Source organism: Carassius carassius, chromosome 22 (genome assembly GCF_963082965.1).
Source record: "Carassius carassius chromosome 22, fCarCar2.1, whole genome shotgun sequence".
NCBI classification, from domain to species: domain Eukaryota; kingdom Metazoa; phylum Chordata; class Actinopteri; order Cypriniformes; family Cyprinidae; genus Carassius; species Carassius carassius.
The window spans coordinates 6,242,161-6,260,816 of record NC_081776.1 but is presented as its reverse complement, the minus strand read 5'-3'; the positions used below and the strand labels follow the sequence as shown (position 1 = coordinate 6,260,816).

Below are 18,656 nucleotides of genomic sequence, written 5' to 3'. Positions count from 1 at the left end.
CACCTCTTTTTTTAACAAAAACAATCAGTGCTGGCTTGAAAAAGTATCTTAATTTGTTTGAAAGGCAATCAATCAATGCAGTATGCTCAAAGACCTTTATATAATCATGCAACAGAGTTGTGTCTCGGTTTGGATTCCAATCCAGCCAGACAGATGCAGACAATTTACTTCCCACCAACCAGCACACAGACCCCGTCATCACAGATAACAAGATGGCTCAGATTGTTGGCTCAACAATAACTTTTTTTGCACAGATATGTACTTACCTCATCTATATTTTCACTGGCTGCAAGTGAAAAATGCAATAATATCTGAAATTATGTTATTCTGACTATGCTTTCACAGGGAAATGCAAATCTGGGTGGGGGAAAAAAAAAATTGTAAAAATAAATGTTTCGACTGGACTGCAGGTGACCCAAAGCACCACAGGCTCTCAGGGTCACCACTATGAAAGACTGAATATAAAATAACGATTTGTATGATATTATCTCCCGAACCCTTGCATGATTTTTGCATGCCTGCAGCATAACTCATTTCAGTGCTGGAGAAAGAATAAGGTTTTACGATATGATCTTGTGTGTGTGCAACCTTTCAGTCTGGTGTTTTCTCGTGTAGTAAAGGCTGAGCTCTTGGAGCAGGGCCATGAGAGCTGGTCTCCATCCATAATCCTGTGCACTGAGGGACTCTGTCTGGATTAGATCATGCTGAGGATCGTCAGGAACAGGACATGTAGGGTAGAGCTGCCAACACACACACACAATTTATTTACCAGAAAAAATGCACAACAAGGACATACATGTTTATCATGTGGAAATTTTACATAGAAAAAGTCTGATTTCACATTACATTAAATCCAATTCAATTACATATGTGCCTGTTAGTCCATATTAATAAGCTTTGAAGTCATCCATATGCTATAGCTAATACGAGAATGTTTGAAAGTGCATAAAATGTGTTTTTACCAGCTGAAAGGGTCCTGGTCTTTTGAGGTGCTGATTAAACTGTTGCAATAAATGCACCTCATCTGGAGGCAGACACAGACCATTTGGCCCTTCACAGTCACCGTACTGAATGACAAGTTCAAATAATTAGACAACAATAAACACTATTGAAATGCTTAAAAAATGACTGCATTTTACAAAGCAACAAAAATGAAAAGGAACTAAATAAATACAAACCGACTGTTTGTAAAGCATGGGAAATGATAAAACTTTTTTTTTTTTATATGAAATGAATGGTCTATATTGTCACTGGCTCAATTGAATTAGTTCACTTGCATATGGTAATACAAGAAAAACTGAAGCGAGTTTCACCTTTTGGTTTTGGTTCTCTTCCTTTGTTCTAAACTGCAAACTAGGCTCCTCAGCATTGCTGCAGCATGCTGGGAAAAGCAGTTTCAGCACATCCTCCAGCATATACTCTTTGGCTATCTGTCCATCAAAGTGAGGGTCCTTCATTCCGTCAAAGTGTAGATCAGTCTGAAGCTAAGACAGAAAGAGACAGACAAATACATGTGAATGTGTATTAATATGCTGCCATCTAGTGGTCAAATTGAGAGCTTCCATGGGAGATGATCTACTGTACAAGTTGTGTGTAATTTTTCAGCATCCTCAAACAAAATTCACAGTGCGCGTTTATCCTTACCTTCACCACTACCGGATCAAGAGAGGAGTTATAGTGCAATGAGAAGGTCATTAATTGAAAACACATCTGACACCTATAAGAAACAACACAGAACACTAAATTTGACTAATTCACTGATCAAAACACAATGCATAGCATATAATTATAAATACGGTTAAATAATAATAATAATGGCTTTTAAAGTCAAATGTAAAATAATAATAATATAATAAAATTATGAAGTACTTTAAAAAAAGTTCTTAATTTCACAAAACCATCAGGTTTAGATATATATAAATATATATAAACAAATGTTTATAATACACTTATAATAAACTAAAATTTTTGTCATTTTCTGGTTGAAGTGTGTTTTTGACCTGGATGAGGGGCTGCTGTCCTTTGTGGTTAATAAAGCAGCTTTCAGGATGTCACTGATGACGTGATTCATGTGCTCAATGGCCTTATGAGAGAGAACAGGACCCAGTCTTTCTCTAAAGAATACCTGCAACTGAAAGAGAGGGGTGTAAATCAGTCTGACACAGTACAAACTAAAAGCTGAGAGGCAAACAGAGATCTCATTACGTCATTCAGCCTCTCTAAACAGATTGAGCAGAACACTCCAATTTCAACACCAGAAATCCTGTTCATCAATAATGATTTAACAATGGCAGACATTCATACCTCTACCGCTGCAGATACAGTAACTAAGACAAAAACTCTCCCACATGGACAAGAGATTGATCCTTGATTTGTGATTGAATGATTTGCACACTACTAGTATCAACACATTAAGTCTAGACAGAGAAACCTTTCCATTGTACAACAGACAGAGGCAGCTGAGCTGAGCTGAAGAGTGATGACAGAGCGCTGCCAGTAGAGGGCAGTAAAAGAACAATAGTCTATTACTACAGTCAACAGGTAAAAAATTAAATAAATAAATCATGACTATCACTTGATTTGTACATAAGGTTCAAAAACAAAAAAGGGGTTTCAAGCACCATCAATAAAATTAAGGCAGCTTTAATTTTTTCCCCATACATAAGAATGTGTCATTTTATTTTTCTCAGAGCAAAAAATAATTACTATCATATATTTTTACCATGATTTACAGAAAAAAAAATCATTTAGTGTAACAGTAGTTTGTACCAAAAAATCTTATCAGGCATATTTAGAACAAATCATTAGATGACATTAAAAACTATTTAAGAATCAGAGTGCAGCCCTAAAATAATAATTAATTGTCATTTAAAATCTAAAGTTTTACCAACTAGACAGCCAGAGGTTTTTTAATCATTTAAAGTATAATGAAATGCAGTATTATCACTTATTCTTTTATATATTTTAATAAGTACAGGCCAGAACGAGTATGTTTGATTTTTACATATATATGCATTCTGTATATATACAACCCGAATTCCGGAAAAGTTGGGACGTTTTTTAAATTTTAATCAAATGAAAACTAAAAGACTTTCAAATCACATGAGCCAATATTTTATTCACAATAGAACATAGATAACATAGCAAATGTTTAAACTGAGAAAGTTTACAATTTTATGCACAAAATGAGCTCATTTCAATTTTGATTTCTGCTACAGGTCTCAAAATAGTTGGGACGGGGAATTTTTACCATGGTGTAGCATCTCCTTTTCTTTTCAAAACAGTTTGAAGACGTCTGGGCATTGAGGCTATTAGTTGCTGGAGTTTTGCTGTTGGAATTTGGTCCTATTCTTGCCTTATATAGATTTCCAGCTGCTGAAGAGTTCGTGGTCGTCTTTGACGTATTTTTCGTCTAATGATGCGCCAAATGTTCTCTATAGGTGAAAGATCAGGACTGCAGGCAGGCCAGGTTAGCACCCGGACTCTTCTACGACGAAGCCATGCTGTTGTTATAGCTGCAGTATGTGGTTTTGCATTGTCCTGCTGAAATAAACAAGGCCTTCCCTGAAATAGACGTTGTTTGGAGGGAAGCATTTGTTGCTCTAAAACCTTTATATACCTTTCAGCATTCACAGAGCCTTCCAAAACATGCAAGCTGCCCATACCGTATGCACTTATGCACCCCCATACCATCAGAGATGCTGGCTTTTGAACTGAACGCTGATAACATGCTGGAAGGTCTCCCTCCTCTTTAGCCCGGAGGACATGGCGTCCGTGATTTCCAACAAGAATGTCAAATTTGGACTCGTCTGACCATAAAACACTATTCCACCTTGAAATAGTCCATTTTAAATGAGCCTTGGCCCACAGGACACGACGGCGCTTCTGGACCATGTTCACATATGGCTTCCTTTTTGCATGATAGAGCTTTAGTTGGCATCTGCTGATGGCACGGCGGATTGTGTTTACCGACAGTGATTTCTGAAAGTATTCCTGGGCCCATTTAGTAATGTCATTGACACAATCATGCCGATGAGTGATGCAGTGTCGTCTGCGAGCCCGAAGACCACGGGCATCCAATAAAGGTCTCCGGCCTTGTCCCTTACACACAGAGATTTCTCCAGTTTCTCTGAATCTTTTGATGATGTTATGCACTGTAGATGATGAGATTTGCAAAGCCTTTGCAATTTGACGTTGAGGAACATTGTTTTTAAAGTTTTCCACAATTTTTTTTATGCAGTCTTTCACAGATTGGAGAGCCTCTGCCCATCTTTACTTCTGAGAGACTCTGCTTCTCTAAGACAAAGCTTTTATAGCTAATCATGTTACAGACCTGATATCAATTAACTTAATTAATCACTAGATGTTCTCCCAGCTGAATCTTTTCAAAACTGCTTGCTTTTTTAGCCATTTGTTGCCCCCGTGCCAACTTTTTTGAGACCTGTAGCAGGCATTAAATTTTAAATGAGCTAATTAAGTGGATAAAAGTGTAAAATTTCTCAGTTTAAACATTTGCTACGTTATCTATGTTCTATTGTGAATAAAATATTGGCTCATGTGATTTGAAATTCCTTTAGTTTTCATTTTATTAAAATTTAAAAAACGTCCCAACTTTTCCGGAATTCGGGTTGTATATATAAATGCACTTTTGTGGATTTAATTTGATGTGTTCACCAAAATGAGATGTCTTATCTTTGACCCATATATATATTTAGCTGTATTATACTGTGTTTTTTTTGTTTGTTTGTTTGTTTTTTTGTACTTCTAACGAGGCTGCCACAAGCACAAACACTGTTGCACACAAGTGGTCCAACACTAAGTTTTGCATAAGATCTATATCATACTCACACACCGAGAACCAGAAGGGAAAGAGCAGACTTTATTGTGATCTGCTTGTTTGTCTGGGCTCTTTTATCAACTATTGAAACTCAGTAAATATGATCTGTGTTTTATTAGATCTCAAAGTACCCTCCAGCTGTTTACAAGACTCTGACTGAAGCCTCCTCAGTAATCTAGCATTACACACACTCACACAGAGAGAGAGCGTTAAACTGCAATGAGAGTGGTGTTTCGCAGCTGTGGAGACCTAATAAACATCACATGGGGAATCAATGCCTAGCCAAGCTTTTATCATCAGTAAACGGCAGCACTGGGATCCAAACTGCAATATTAAGACTGAAATCTTATCGGATTTAAAAAATATAAAAGCTTATTGAAATAGCTAAAAGGCACCTAATAATCACTTCTAAGCTCGTTTGAGTATTGGGACTCAGAGATATTGTTTTATTTTAACAGTAATTGTTTTACAGCTTCCACTTCAAGGAGAATGCTTTCTTACCTCGGTGGCATAACTAGTTTTATCCAAGTGGGGTTTGACCAAGGCTATGCGGTGGACAAAAGCGGTCAGCGGTGTTGCCGAAGTAACCAAGACGTATACGTTTATGGTGGCATTCATGCTCTGAATGTCCGAATGGCTGAGTGTGATTGGCCGCCTCCTGTAGGATACAATCACAATAACGCTGAAGAGAAAATTGACATCGTAATATTTTTGGTTTGCCATTCCACTCAGATGTGGCATGACTTACCATTCATCTTCAGCAACATTTGGGGTTCCCTCTTGTTGAGATGTGGAAGAAGCGCAGGCAGAAGGACGTATTGGTAATGTCACTCCTGAGATGGAAAACAGATGGGAGAAGTGGATAGAGTTTGAGTTCAGGCACATTGATTTCCTCTGTGAGGAAGATACACAGCACATGTATCGACATGAAGGCCAAAGCTACTTCAATTCTTTCCACAAATACCTCCAGACATGTGTCTAGAGATACCACGTTATTAAATCATTGGGTCTGGCCACATTTCTCACATGCATGCTTTGCTTCTGTGAAATGTAAACTGCATCTCTGTTCTAAAACATGCTGAGCTGCCTTACTCCTAACGGTCTACACCGGTAACAGCCATGTAACCTCATAAGTCTACATAGGCAAGAACTCTGCAACCCAAATATGAAGAACACAATAATCACAAATAATTTCAATAGAATTTGATGCTTAGCTAACTGCATGTTAGTCTCAACATACAAATACATAGCACACACAAATACCAGGTCAAAAGAAGTTCAGGTTTATTCATATTTTAAATGTTTGAATGATTTTCAATGTCACAGTTCATTATGGGACCACATTTCGTCATCAAGCAGATCTGCCTCAGAATTTGGTTAAAACCAAAAAACAATTTTTTTTTTTTAAGTTTTTGAACAAAGTCTCTTATGCTCACCAAGGCTGCATTTATTTGATCAAAATATGGTAAAAACTAGGCTATATTAATCCTGTGATGGCAAAGCTGAATTTTAAGCAGTCAATAAATGATGCATTTTGTCATTCTCTGGGTTTGTAATTCTGTGGCATTGCACAAGGTAGCTACCATTGCTAGACTCTCGATCACTATTTGGGATTAGGATCACCGGATTGCAATTATATCTTAATTCAATATGTACAAAAGTTAATGTGTGTGTTTACTAGTCCTCATATCAGCACATGCACAGCTCAGCATTTCTGAGTAAGTGAGTGGTTTTCTGGCAGTAGGGGAGAGCAGGGGCGAAAGTACCATTTTTCAGAAAAACATCATTTTAAAAGATAATGTTGTAGACAGAGATATATTTCTGCTGTGGTCAGTAACTCAGAAGTCTGGTCTATCAATACCAGGTGGTATTTTGTAGAAATGTAGAAAGGCTTCAGTATAATTTCAATTTGAACATAAGTTGCACATTGTTACTTTTGACCCCATCGGTTGGGACGAAAGTAACACACAGGTGGGTTAAAAGTAACACAACAATATAAGCTAGATTTATTTTCTGTTACTCTTATTTTTATTAAGTATACCTGACTATGACCTTGTAAATATGTAACTGCAAACATATTCTGTCTTTTATTTTTGTAAAAAAAAATTATTAAAATTACATATTTATATTTTTATTTTAAATTTAAGTTTCATCAAATGTCTCAAAACCCGACTGTACAAACTTTATTTTTTTATTTTTTTTATTTTTATTTCAGTGTATTTTTATAAAACATTTTTTCAACATGAACAATATAATAATTAAATTACATTGGCATAATATAAATTCTAAACATAATGTAACAGTAGGCCTATTCATGTTTCCATCCAGTTGTTTTTATGCATAAATTCAAAATGTGCATTAAAACATCTGGAAACACTGCAAATTCATAGCTGGAGGTGTAAAAGCTAAGGTATGGCTAAAACCTAAATATAACTAAGGTAAATGCGAGGTAGGAGCTGCCCAGATGTTCCTCTATGTCCAGAAACGCTCTCTCATAAACATCTGGATAAAACCAGACCACTGTTTGTCTTTCTGACCCTCACTCAGACATATTCTTTTGGTATAATATGACATAAACATTTTAATAAATGATGCAAGAGACAGACATTCACAGAATAGCATGTACCGGAACAAAATAAATACTTCTTGTCACTGTAGCGGGACAAAAGTAACAACTGTTACTTTTGTCCCGACAGGAGCTCCTGGCATTGAAACCTGATTTACTTTTATACTAAAAAACTTTGATAATGCAAACTTTAGGATGTGTTAAAGCACTAAATAACCTGTAGATTGATCATTACTGTGACACATGAAACAAAAAAAACAACACAACTAATTAAAAAAAAATTACCGCTTCAATAATTTACTTTTTGTACTCGAAAACAGTTTTACCGACCTAACTGCGGGAAATTATGAGGAAATCACGTGATATTTCTCAGCTCCATCAAGGATTGAATGCTGAATATACCGTCATAGCTGGGAATGCAAATGCAGTAATAGGCTCCGAGAAAATCGCTTTGTTACTTTCGTCCTGCGTTACTTTCGCCCCGGTTCTCCCCTACTGTGCGAATGAAAATTCCTTCAGTGATTCCAGTCACCGTGTCACCATTTAATCAGAAACACACACATATGTCTCACCAGCATCAGAGAAAAGAGGTCACCACTCCATACAACTCAAGCAATACTTAATACTCTCAAACATGTCTATAGTACACATCTCCAAACCTCGTTCAGTTAAACCACATGACACACCAGCCTTGGGCCCCAAAGAAACCTTGGAAAAACATCAAGATCTCCGTAACCCGTGCTTCTGCCAAAGTCAGGGTCACTCCCTACCTAAGTGTGTGAGCTATGCTGAGCTTACATTCAACTTGGTCACTGACCCGTCCATGTCATGTGTATATTTGAGCACTCTACAGTATGCCTGCCTTCCGATACCATTATAAAGAGGGCACCACCTGGCCTAGCCAAACCCCAAACACCAGGACTCAATTGTTCATGTTTCTGTGGGCGTCAGGCCAACAGGAAGGACAATATTGTTTCAGAGTTGGAGACAAAGCCACCTTTTCTGAAGCTGGGCAGCAGTGATGCCACAGGGGCAGCGGGTGAAAAATCAGTCATTATTGTCACAGAAAGTAGGCACTGTTCTCCTCCTCCTCTGAGGTCTTTCAGAAGTGATATTCATAATTGGTTCAAAGCAGTGAAATTAAGCGTGAACAAGTTCAAAGAGCTTTGTAATGCAGCATTCTGACATATGAAGAAAGCGACTTTCTGAAGAAGCGATAACTCACTATGGCTGTTATTAAATGGCATTTATGATGTGCACTTGCCTTTTAATATCCCTGCAGCAAAAAGTTACTCATGGTAAATATCACCATTGACACTGACCTTTATAAGTAATTACAGAGACGAGCTTAACACGCTCCCATACACACCTGACAGAAGTGCGTCACAGACACACACTGCATTGTCAGAGACGTCAGTTAAATTGAGACTGAACTTTTTTTAACCAATTAAAGTGGTTAAAGCGGTTGTTTTGGATCTAGTGCTGTTAACTAAAACTATTAAATTTAATATTTGGCAGTTGAAAAAGAAAACTGAGAAGATAAAATAAAAGCTCCTTCAAAATATTAATATAGATGATACTACAACGACTGATTGGACCCCATTGACTTTCATTACAAAAGACAAAAACTGCTAAAAATAGGTAGCTTGTATTCCACAGTTTGGAGTTAAGTTTGGAACCACATGAGGGCAAATAAATGATCACAGAAACTTCATTAATGAGAACTATTCCGAAAACATTTTTGCACAAAAGTCAATTTTCTTGCAATATACTGCATTCTGTAAAACATCTCCTTTTGTCTTCCACAGAACAAAGTCATTTGAAACTGGAAATCATGTTGTGGCTGCAAAATTGCATTACTTTCTCAGTATCAGTGTTAAAGAAATGCTTAGAACATTGCTGCTCACCTGACAGCTGGCTGTCCGTCAGAAACCGGCAGACTCCGCCCATGTCCAGAAACACTCCTGCAAAGGCTGGTATTATGTTAACCTGTATGAAGATTTAACCCCGGAGGGATCAGAGGTCAGAGTTTAACCAAGACCACACTAACAGATAGTTTAAAAGCATTTTTAAACAGTCAGCCTTCGGTAATGCCTTAAGATCCTGTGAAATGACTAACATCTTATGAACAAGAGTGATTTAATAACTGAGACAGTAAGTAGCAGTTGTCCTTGGATCACGTCCAAAACTATAACCGTCTCAGGAGACTCACAACAGCTGGGGTATTTAAGCAAATCTCATCATTATACAAGCATTACTAAATACAGGTTTCAGATTAATTGTAAGTAAAATTACAAGAATGGTTCAGGTTCTTATAGACTGGTTTTCTGCATTTAGAGTGTGAGATCATAGGAGTTGAGGATGCTGGAATGTTTTATTGCGTCTTGGTTTCTATAAAAATTTCTTATTTTACATGCATTTAAAAAAAAAAATTGGCATTAGCACTTAGTGTTTGTTTGCTTTTCCTTCTCAGTGTCAGAGCTATAATACACCATTTTTTTTATTATTATTCATTGCATTGTATCATAAACTGGAATCTCTTCAAGAGCGCTGGATATCGGCTATAGGGAGTAGGTGGTCTTACCCTTTGTTGGTGCTGTGGATGGGCGAAGTTGATTTTTCGCAGGCAACTTTTTTCAGAGCCCTTTAGGCATATCAAGATGGACCAGTCTCTTCCATCTGTGTTCAAGGGAGAATATATTTAGTAAGAGATTAAGTAAATTAAATAAAGCAATAAAAAAAGGATGGCAAGATCAGCGTTGATTATGTGTTGATGACAGTTTTGCCAAAAACAGAGGATTAAGGCAGTGACACACACAGATTTTCTGCTATCTAAATGAGGATATAGACTTCGACTTTTATTTATTTTTTTAAATAAATTTATTACAATTACAACTACAGACTAATACAAACCATATAGAACTGTTTAATAATATAATTATGTGTAGTCTAAATAGCCAGCAACCTACTGGCTATTATTATTAATAATAATAATTATTATTATTTATATTTTTCATTTGCTGCTTGTTTTCTAAAAAAAAAATAGCTCTCTAATCTTTTTGTATTCTATCTGCCCATCTTGACTTGTTGACATGTTGCCAATTGACCTAATAAGTTGCAAATTGGTCGTCCAGCTGTTCCTTATATGTACATTTAACTTTTCCCGCCTCTTATTGCTACCGGTCCCAACTTTTTTGGAATGTGTATCTCTCATGAAATCTCTCATTTCAAAATGTCTCACTTTCAACATTTGATATGTTATCTATATTCTATTGTGAATAAAATAAAAGTTTATGAGATTTGTAAATTATCCCATTCCTTTTTTGCTCAAAGTTTGTAAAGTGTCCCAACTTTTTGGGAATCGGGTTTGTAAAATGTTATTTTATTAATTTATTTTATTTTATTCGTTTATTTTTGTTTTTAAGTGAAAGGCATTTCTGTTGGAAATGCTGAAATACCATAACTTTACTGATAAATGTTTTTTTAAACTAGAACATCCTTGAAAGTCCCCAAAGGAAGGTTTTGTCATATTTAGCTCTTATAATTGTTAAGGCCAACGGATGTGAAGTGCTTTTACAGATCTAAAAATGAGGACAAGCGTGGATTACTCAATGCTGTGGTAACACTACACACATTCAGGAAGAATCTGAGGCACTGCCAATTTTCCTTTCGCTGCCTTCATCTACACTTGACATTCTTTTAACTTTTTTAATTTCTTTTATGCAGCTTTGAATTAAAGGAGGAGCATTCGTGGTTTTGACAAGTCATCAAAGACACATAGCCCCCTACACAACCTCTCTGCTTGCAAACACTTATGATTTATGAATACATGTCAGCTGTCAAATGTCATTTATACTGCTTTTATTAACCAACCAGAAATATTAAATAAATACATTTGGAATTTTATTTGTTTTAATAAGTTTTAATACAAATAATCATACATTCCTAATTCCTAAACTAACTAATCTAATCTAAGACCAAAAGGAAGTTGATTTAGGAACATGCTTTTAAAACAAGTTGTATGTGCAAATGTAATGTTTAATGCTTACAGAAATTAGAACCATTGAATTAATAAAACTTCAAATTCTTTCAGAAAGAGAGAAACTGGAAAAGACACATCTGGTAGTTATTGTGGTGCTCAGGATTGCTCCAGGAAATGGGTTGGTGTGTATTTAGCATAAAGTCCAAACATTTTGTGCCTGAGTGCCGTCCCAGCCCAAACAACAGGAAATACTGTTTAAAGCCAAAGGGAATAATGGGAAATCAGCCTTCACGTCTCTCCTGATACACTCATGATAATTTCAGCTCATTCTACATTCTGACAGTTAACAGCTCATAATTTCGAACCAGTTCAATGCATTTTAATGTTTCTGCTTGACTGTTTTCCCATGATTCCCAGTGGTGTTCCAGGCCAAAACCTAAGATACAGTTTATAAGTGCTGCATACCAAACAAGCCACAGTTAAATAAGCATCTCTATTATGATCTGGACTGACATAACTGTCACCATGTTTAAATCTACAATCATCGAACCCTTTACAAACATGCATATTCACACACGCTATATACACACAGTTTCATGTGCCAGTAATGTGAAGCACTGGAAGGCTCTGTTGCCTCCAGCATTCCTGGCATTAAGATAAGTGTGTGTTTTATCAGTAATGTCTCTCTGTATGGTTGTGGTAAAGCTGTTTGGGTAGAGCTGTTGACCTGATGACCTCAAAGTTTTTGATATGTCTTTGTCCGCAAACAAACACCTGCTTATCTCTTCACATAATACACATGCACATACTATAATGGTATAGTGTTGTTAAAAAAAGTCATATGGAAAATCTAAAACAATTTTAGTAAATTAAGTTATGTGAAAATCTCATTTCTAGGTCTAGTTAAAACTTTTCCCTAAATTCGGGGTCATTTTGTCAAAATGTATATTCATTTGAAAAATGTAAAATAGAAGCATTTTCACTAATGGTCTCAGATGTTTGGACCTCACTGTATTCTGTTTGGGTTTTTCTTTTTTTTCACCCACAATAATGTGCCATTACATACTTCATTCAGGAAATGTGGCTTTCAAACAGAGTCAAAATAACTCTTTCGAGAGAGAAAAAAAATTATTTTTATATTGAAGAAAGGGCTCAAAATAACATTAAACTCAATCTCAATTTGTGGTAATAAAGTTGTATAATACTACTGTATGCAATAATATGATTATTAGGATTAATATGGCCATATGAATGATTGGTGCTATGTAAGTGAAAGACATTTACAGAAACTAAATGACACCGTTTGCTATAGAGGCCTTCATCTCAGTCACCTTTCTGTGTCCAGTCACGATCTGGAGGAGGAGGAGGGTTTTAGGACCCCAGCTGTGATTGTGAAGCAGTGCTTAAACTGAGCTGAAGACCAAATTAACCCCTGAACCACCTGACGGTGGACGGGAACAACGAACCTCTGAGTTCACGAGCCAGCAGCCAACAACAGTACAATTTATTACACGGTTCTCTTGAATACTTCATTCTTGATTGGTCAATAGCAGCATTCTTCTGTGGTCAAATATTTTTGTATAATAAATCACTAAACTATAGTCCCTGGAAACCAATTAATGATACCTGACATAATACACACAAAATATTGATAAGACACACAAGAATCAAGTCAGAGTTGGTAGGAATACTTGCATACTACATAATATACAGTATGTACTGTGTACTGCATACTCACAAAAAGTATTGGAAACACTACACACAGTATTCAACAGTAAATATTTAAAATAGTAGTATGCTTCAATGTAGTGAAATTAAATAAACTATTATTTCACGTTTGATTTAATTATGAGTTAAACAAAAATTCTATTCAATCATATAAGGTGAGTACAATGATAAAAATGGATAATATTTATTTTTGTCATCCCTTCCAGTTCCTCACATTAGAAACGGATGGTTAAGTAAAGTGCAGTGGATTTGCAGCATGCTTAGGTTGTATACTACACAGTTTGGTGAATTTAGTTCACAGCAGGCATAGTTCTAAACATACCAAATCTGTCCTGAAACTATAGCGTTTAAAGCATGCATGCATATGTGAGCTATGTTCTCAACAGCACATTAACATCATATTTTTAGCATTTTTAGTATAGATTTTGTATGCAGAACATATTTTATGTATTATATGCATATATTCTGTATGCATAATTAAACACAGATGTCCTTACATATAACAAAAGTTGCAGTGCATAGAATACTGTATTCATACTGCAATGCACTTACTTAAGCTTCCAGTCCCAGTGCGGCAAATGAAACATAAATAATTTCAGCCATGATTTAACACAAAAATGGATTAAAGGAATAGTTCACCCAAAGAAGAATATCTGCTGAAAACTGACTAACTCTCAGGCCATCCAAGATGTAGATGAGTTTTGTTTTTTTGTTTTTTTTCATCAGAATAGTTTTGGTGAAATTCTTTATTACATCACTTGTTCACCAATGGAACGTCTGCAGTGCATGGGTGCCGTCAGAATGAAAAATCAAACAGATGCTAAAAACATCCCAATAATCCACAATTAATCAAAATGACTCCAGTCCATCAATTAACGTTGTGTCAAGCAAAAATCTGCGTGTTTGTATTAAAATTCAAACTGTAGGTTACGACTAAAATACGAGTCCTCTGTTCACTACATTATGAATGAAGAAATTTGCCCAGAAGTTACAGTTTAAATTTAAAAAGCTTTAACAAAAAGCTTGCTTCTCATAAACACAGCTTTTAACTTCACAAGACATTAATTGATGGACTGGAGCCGTGTGAATTACTTTTGGATTATTGTGATGTTTTTAGCAGCTGTTTAGACCCATTCGCTGCAGAGGATCCATTGGTGAGCAATAATGTAATGCTAAATCTCTCAAAAAACAAACAAACTCATCTACATCTTGAATGGCATGCAGGTAAGAACATTTGGGTGAACTACTCCTTTAAAAATGCTAAATTAACATTTACTCTTCATTATATTAAAGCTGCTAACATGACACTGCTTGCTGAATTAGGTCATGTGATAACCGTGTATAGTTTAAAGTGTTGATTATGCATACATTTACTACATACAAGATGACAAAAATAGGCAGCATTCAGTGCACTGTAAACTATGCAGTAAGTACTACAGTAATATTCCAAATATAACTTGGATTTACATACAAAAGGACAGGATGTCCCCCCTCACCTCTTCTGTCCTGTCTGAGTGAGGCGCTGGTCTCTGCGTAACGGGCCTGATCCACTCGATACCCCTGCTGCTGTAAGACTCTCTGGTACAACTGGACCTCAGTGTTCGTCGGGGCATGTTGGCCCGTCAGAATAATAGCTTTTCCCACACAGCTGCGCTTAGAATGATAAACCTTCGAGAAGGAGGAAAGAAAAACTGTTTTGCAATTGTATTTATTCTTGATGTTACTTCCTTTAAAACAAAAAAAGAAGAAGCACAATAAACCTGATTTGTATGTTACATATGCTCCATGAAGTTCAAAACAGGGTTTTGTCACATGTGAGGATCACAACAGCAAGGGTTAATCAGAAAAGCAGCTAAGCATTTCAAAAGTACCCATAATGCAGTCTAGCATGGCAATGACCTCTGTGGGCCATCAGGTAGGGAGGAGGGCTCTGAAAACAGGATTAGATGACAGCAGACTTCAGATGCCTGGATGATGGCTGTTGCACAGGAGAATTTTAGGATGTAGTTCAGTTTAGCACAAGAGGAATGCCTGACAACATGAGCCTTATTTAAAGCCATATTAAACATTTCACACGATCATCCAGTTCAGTGTTGCATAACAGAATCAGAGGAACACAGCGTTATTTGGACAGAGCTTCAGCATGGAGTGTGTGACTGAGGAAGGGAGGGGAGCGTTTCCTCTGCTTCAGCATGGATGATACTGTTCCCCTTTCTTTTCTCTCTGCATGGGTTCATCTTTTCCTGCCGTCATGCTGCGCTGTTCTCTCTCGCTCTCTCTCGGGGGTCTACTCCTCTTCTGCTTGTAAATGTTTCCATCTGGGAGCTCCACTTTAATGAAAGGGTCCTAAATGGCCAAAATCAACCCCGGAAACGTAATTTATTCTCCAAAGCAGACTCTTCACTATTGTATAGTAACTACTACATAGGTTAGGGATTTGAATAATAAAACCATAAACAACTTTGACCAACTCCTATTAGAAGATATAATACAGTATACATCAACAATATAATGATATGATTATCAATATTTTTGTTGCTGTTGTTATTATTATTATTATTATTATTATTATTATTATTATTAACAACACTTGGGTTAGTTGCACATTAGTTTTAGTTGTACATTAAGTAACATTTTTTATTTCTAATTATATTTAACACCATTTTTTTAACTATAATAATATTAATATTAGCAAACATCAATACATATTATAATTTTGTTATTGTTATTGTATAATACATCATCATCATCATCATCAACAACATAATTTATAATTAAATAAAAGGCTTAGATATACATTTATACAATAATATATTTATTTCTAATTATATTTAAGTATCATATTTACATTCATTATTATTATTAGTATATGTAAACTAATACTTAAATTTATTAGAAATATACTACTATATAAATGCATATCTTACAATTTTTTTCATAAGTATTACTATTATTATTATTAATAATAATAATAATAATAATAATACATAGTTGTAGTAAATATAATAATTTTATTTCTATTTTTTTTACAACTACAGAAATGTACAAACATTTTATATCAACAACAGCATTAATAATAATAATTAGTATTAAATAATAAATATTAGTTGTAGCACTACTAGTAGTAAATATGATACTTTTATTTATAATAAATATTAAAAGAATATCAGGACATGAAAGAAAAAAAAACATACTCTTACATTGAAGGATGGACTTAACCCATATCTAGATACTAGAATATCAGAGACTTTTAGCCGCCTAACAAGTAACCATTGAACATAACCATCTATAGCAGCTTGGCAACTGCAATCAACCCACAAAGGTCATGATGGAGAGTTTTGCACAAGCCAGCACCGCAAAAAAATCTAGTTTATAACTGTTGTCTTTTCTTTTCACCTACTAGAATTCCAACTTCATCACCAACTCAAAATAAATAAGATGCATCTCATTTGCAGTCATGCTTATTTTCCCACTCTTTCTTCCCTACATCCCCCAGTCTGTCTCTCCTCGCATCTGCTCCCTCTCTCCTGCCCCTCTGTGAGACCTCAGGCTGCAGACACTAATATAAAACATGCAATTACTGGACTGCATTCATTTCACCCTCCGTATCTGGGACCAAGACACAAACATCATTACTTCATTAAAGCGCTGCCTGAAACAGCCCAGCGCTCAAAGAAAGTAATAACAACCAATAAGAAACATCTCATGAAGAAAGAAGGAAATAAAAAGGAAGTTGGAAGGGAGAGGAATAAATATATATTTATATCTATAAAACCAAAAGAGCTGAGAGTGCACAATGATACATTAACTTAAATAAGATCTGAAATTAAATCAAAACATTAAATCCTCTCAGGGAAATCTTCCTTTAATTCTCACCACATAAAAACAGGACGTGAATATACACATAAATATTAATTTAGTCCTCTGGTGCAGGGATCTGTGGAAATGCAGTCAAATCACAGCTGAAATTGCTCTTTCGTGGAAAAGCATCCTCTTTTGTTGCTAACTTGTAAATGATGAACAAGAAAATGTCATTTTAAACTGTGGGAACCAGACATAGAAATCCATGCAAGTCTTGAATGCAAATGAGAGACAGAGTAGATGGTGTTTGGTATGTGCAACTAAACTCTAAAAGAGTTTGGACTACAAATCTATCCTACTATCATCTTTAAAAGCCATCCTCCTAACACCATCCTCATGACTTTTACAGCACACATGGTGCAGAAAAACAAACAAAGACATATGTGCACATGCATGCCATACTGACAGAGAAAAAATGACATATTTGATATATACATCTCAAGTGTTGTATATAATACCACGAAACAAATCTAAGCATAACAACATCTGTGCTCAAATTCAAACAACTCAATCCTCACATGCCCTCTGACCCAGTAAACACAGAGATACAGAACATACCACCCTGACTGATTTGCAGAAATCCTACACACAACCTTAAAGTAATGTGGTGGTACTGGTGATTGTATCGTATTATTTCCATGGTTAATGTTTGGTTGTGAAGGCTACCAAAACATTCAGTGCACTAGTCAGGCTACTGTAAAATATCCAGAAGTTTGTTTGTGTGTGTGTGTGTGTGTGTGTGTGTGTGTGTGTGTGTGTGTGCGCGCGCGCTCAGGATAGCACTTGGGAGTTAGTGTCCATGCCAAAATACCATTATCATCTCATAAACACTACTCTGTTTTCTTACGTCAGCAATGTGGAAAGAAAAGCCAAACAAAATTAACATCATTATTAAAGTCACTCTCAGAACAATTATGCCTTTAAAATCTGACTGAATGAGTTACATTTAAAGCAGCTGTACTCTCCAATATGATTTTTTTATATATATTATATGTGACTGTAAAAATGAACCAACTTGCTTTATGCATCCAGTTAAACGAGATACACTCACACACACACGCACAGATACAGTATATGCCTTCAAAGCATTGTAAAACACACACTTGTGATTACACCCTACAATCCAGATGCAATGTTTGAATCCAGTATAAAGCACAGCTGGGTCAGGTTAACATGTCCTAACCTACAAGAGAGCACTTGAGATGTGGAAAGAAGGGAGAAAACAAAATGTGGGCTCTGTTAGTATTCAGAGGAGACCTCGAGTGAATGATTTACTTGACTAAACATTTGGCATTGGCTCAACATTTTATTCAAACTACCCCCCCCCCCCCCCACAAACTACTTCTCTCTGTTTTTCTGTGCTTTCCTTGCTCTTCCTCCCCTCCACAAATACCTCTCTCTCTCTCTCTGTGTGCCACTCTGGACGAGGGGTTCTGTTACCACTGGCTCCGTGTATAAGGTTCAGAGGTTAATCATGGCTGTCGAAAGGACCCAATAAAAATAACCCTTTTTCCTCTCTCCTAGAGACATATTAGACACAAACCAGATCAAACACACTAGCAAACACATAACATACCAAACCCGCCTCTATGCCACATCTAGACCCTCTAAAACAATGCAACACATGGTGTAGTACTTGTAGTACATGGGACCTCCTGTACTTGTCCTCTCCCCACACAGTC

The 18,656-nt window shown here is 36.1% G+C and overlaps 1 protein-coding gene across 5 annotated transcripts in view; it reads right to left on the bottom strand.

Moving 5' to 3' along the window:
- LOC132098807 (cadherin-like and PC-esterase domain-containing protein 1) overlaps positions 1–18,656 on the bottom strand; it is a 48,046-nt gene that overhangs the window by 25,293 nt on the left and 4,097 nt on the right. For all 5 annotated transcript variants that reach the window (XR_009422976.1, XM_059505017.1, XM_059505018.1 and 2 more), the window contains exons 2-11: positions 14,610–14,781; positions 9,988–10,082; positions 9,311–9,392; positions 5,586–5,670; positions 5,339–5,495; positions 2,001–2,131; positions 1,645–1,717; positions 1,314–1,484; positions 963–1,067; positions 589–740 (exon numbers count right to left, since the gene is read on the bottom strand). Coding sequence is in view for 4 of the 5 variants with exons in the window: in XM_059505017.1 (XP_059361000.1) it covers positions 589–740; positions 963–1,067; positions 1,314–1,484; positions 1,645–1,717; positions 2,001–2,131; positions 5,339–5,495; positions 5,586–5,670; positions 9,311–9,392; positions 9,988–10,082; positions 14,610–14,781 (1,223 nt within the window). In the remaining variant the exon portion in view is untranslated. The remainder of the gene's footprint in view (positions 1–588; positions 741–962; positions 1,068–1,313; positions 1,485–1,644; positions 1,718–2,000; positions 2,132–5,338; positions 5,496–5,585; positions 5,671–9,310; positions 9,393–9,987; positions 10,083–14,609; positions 14,782–18,656) is intronic.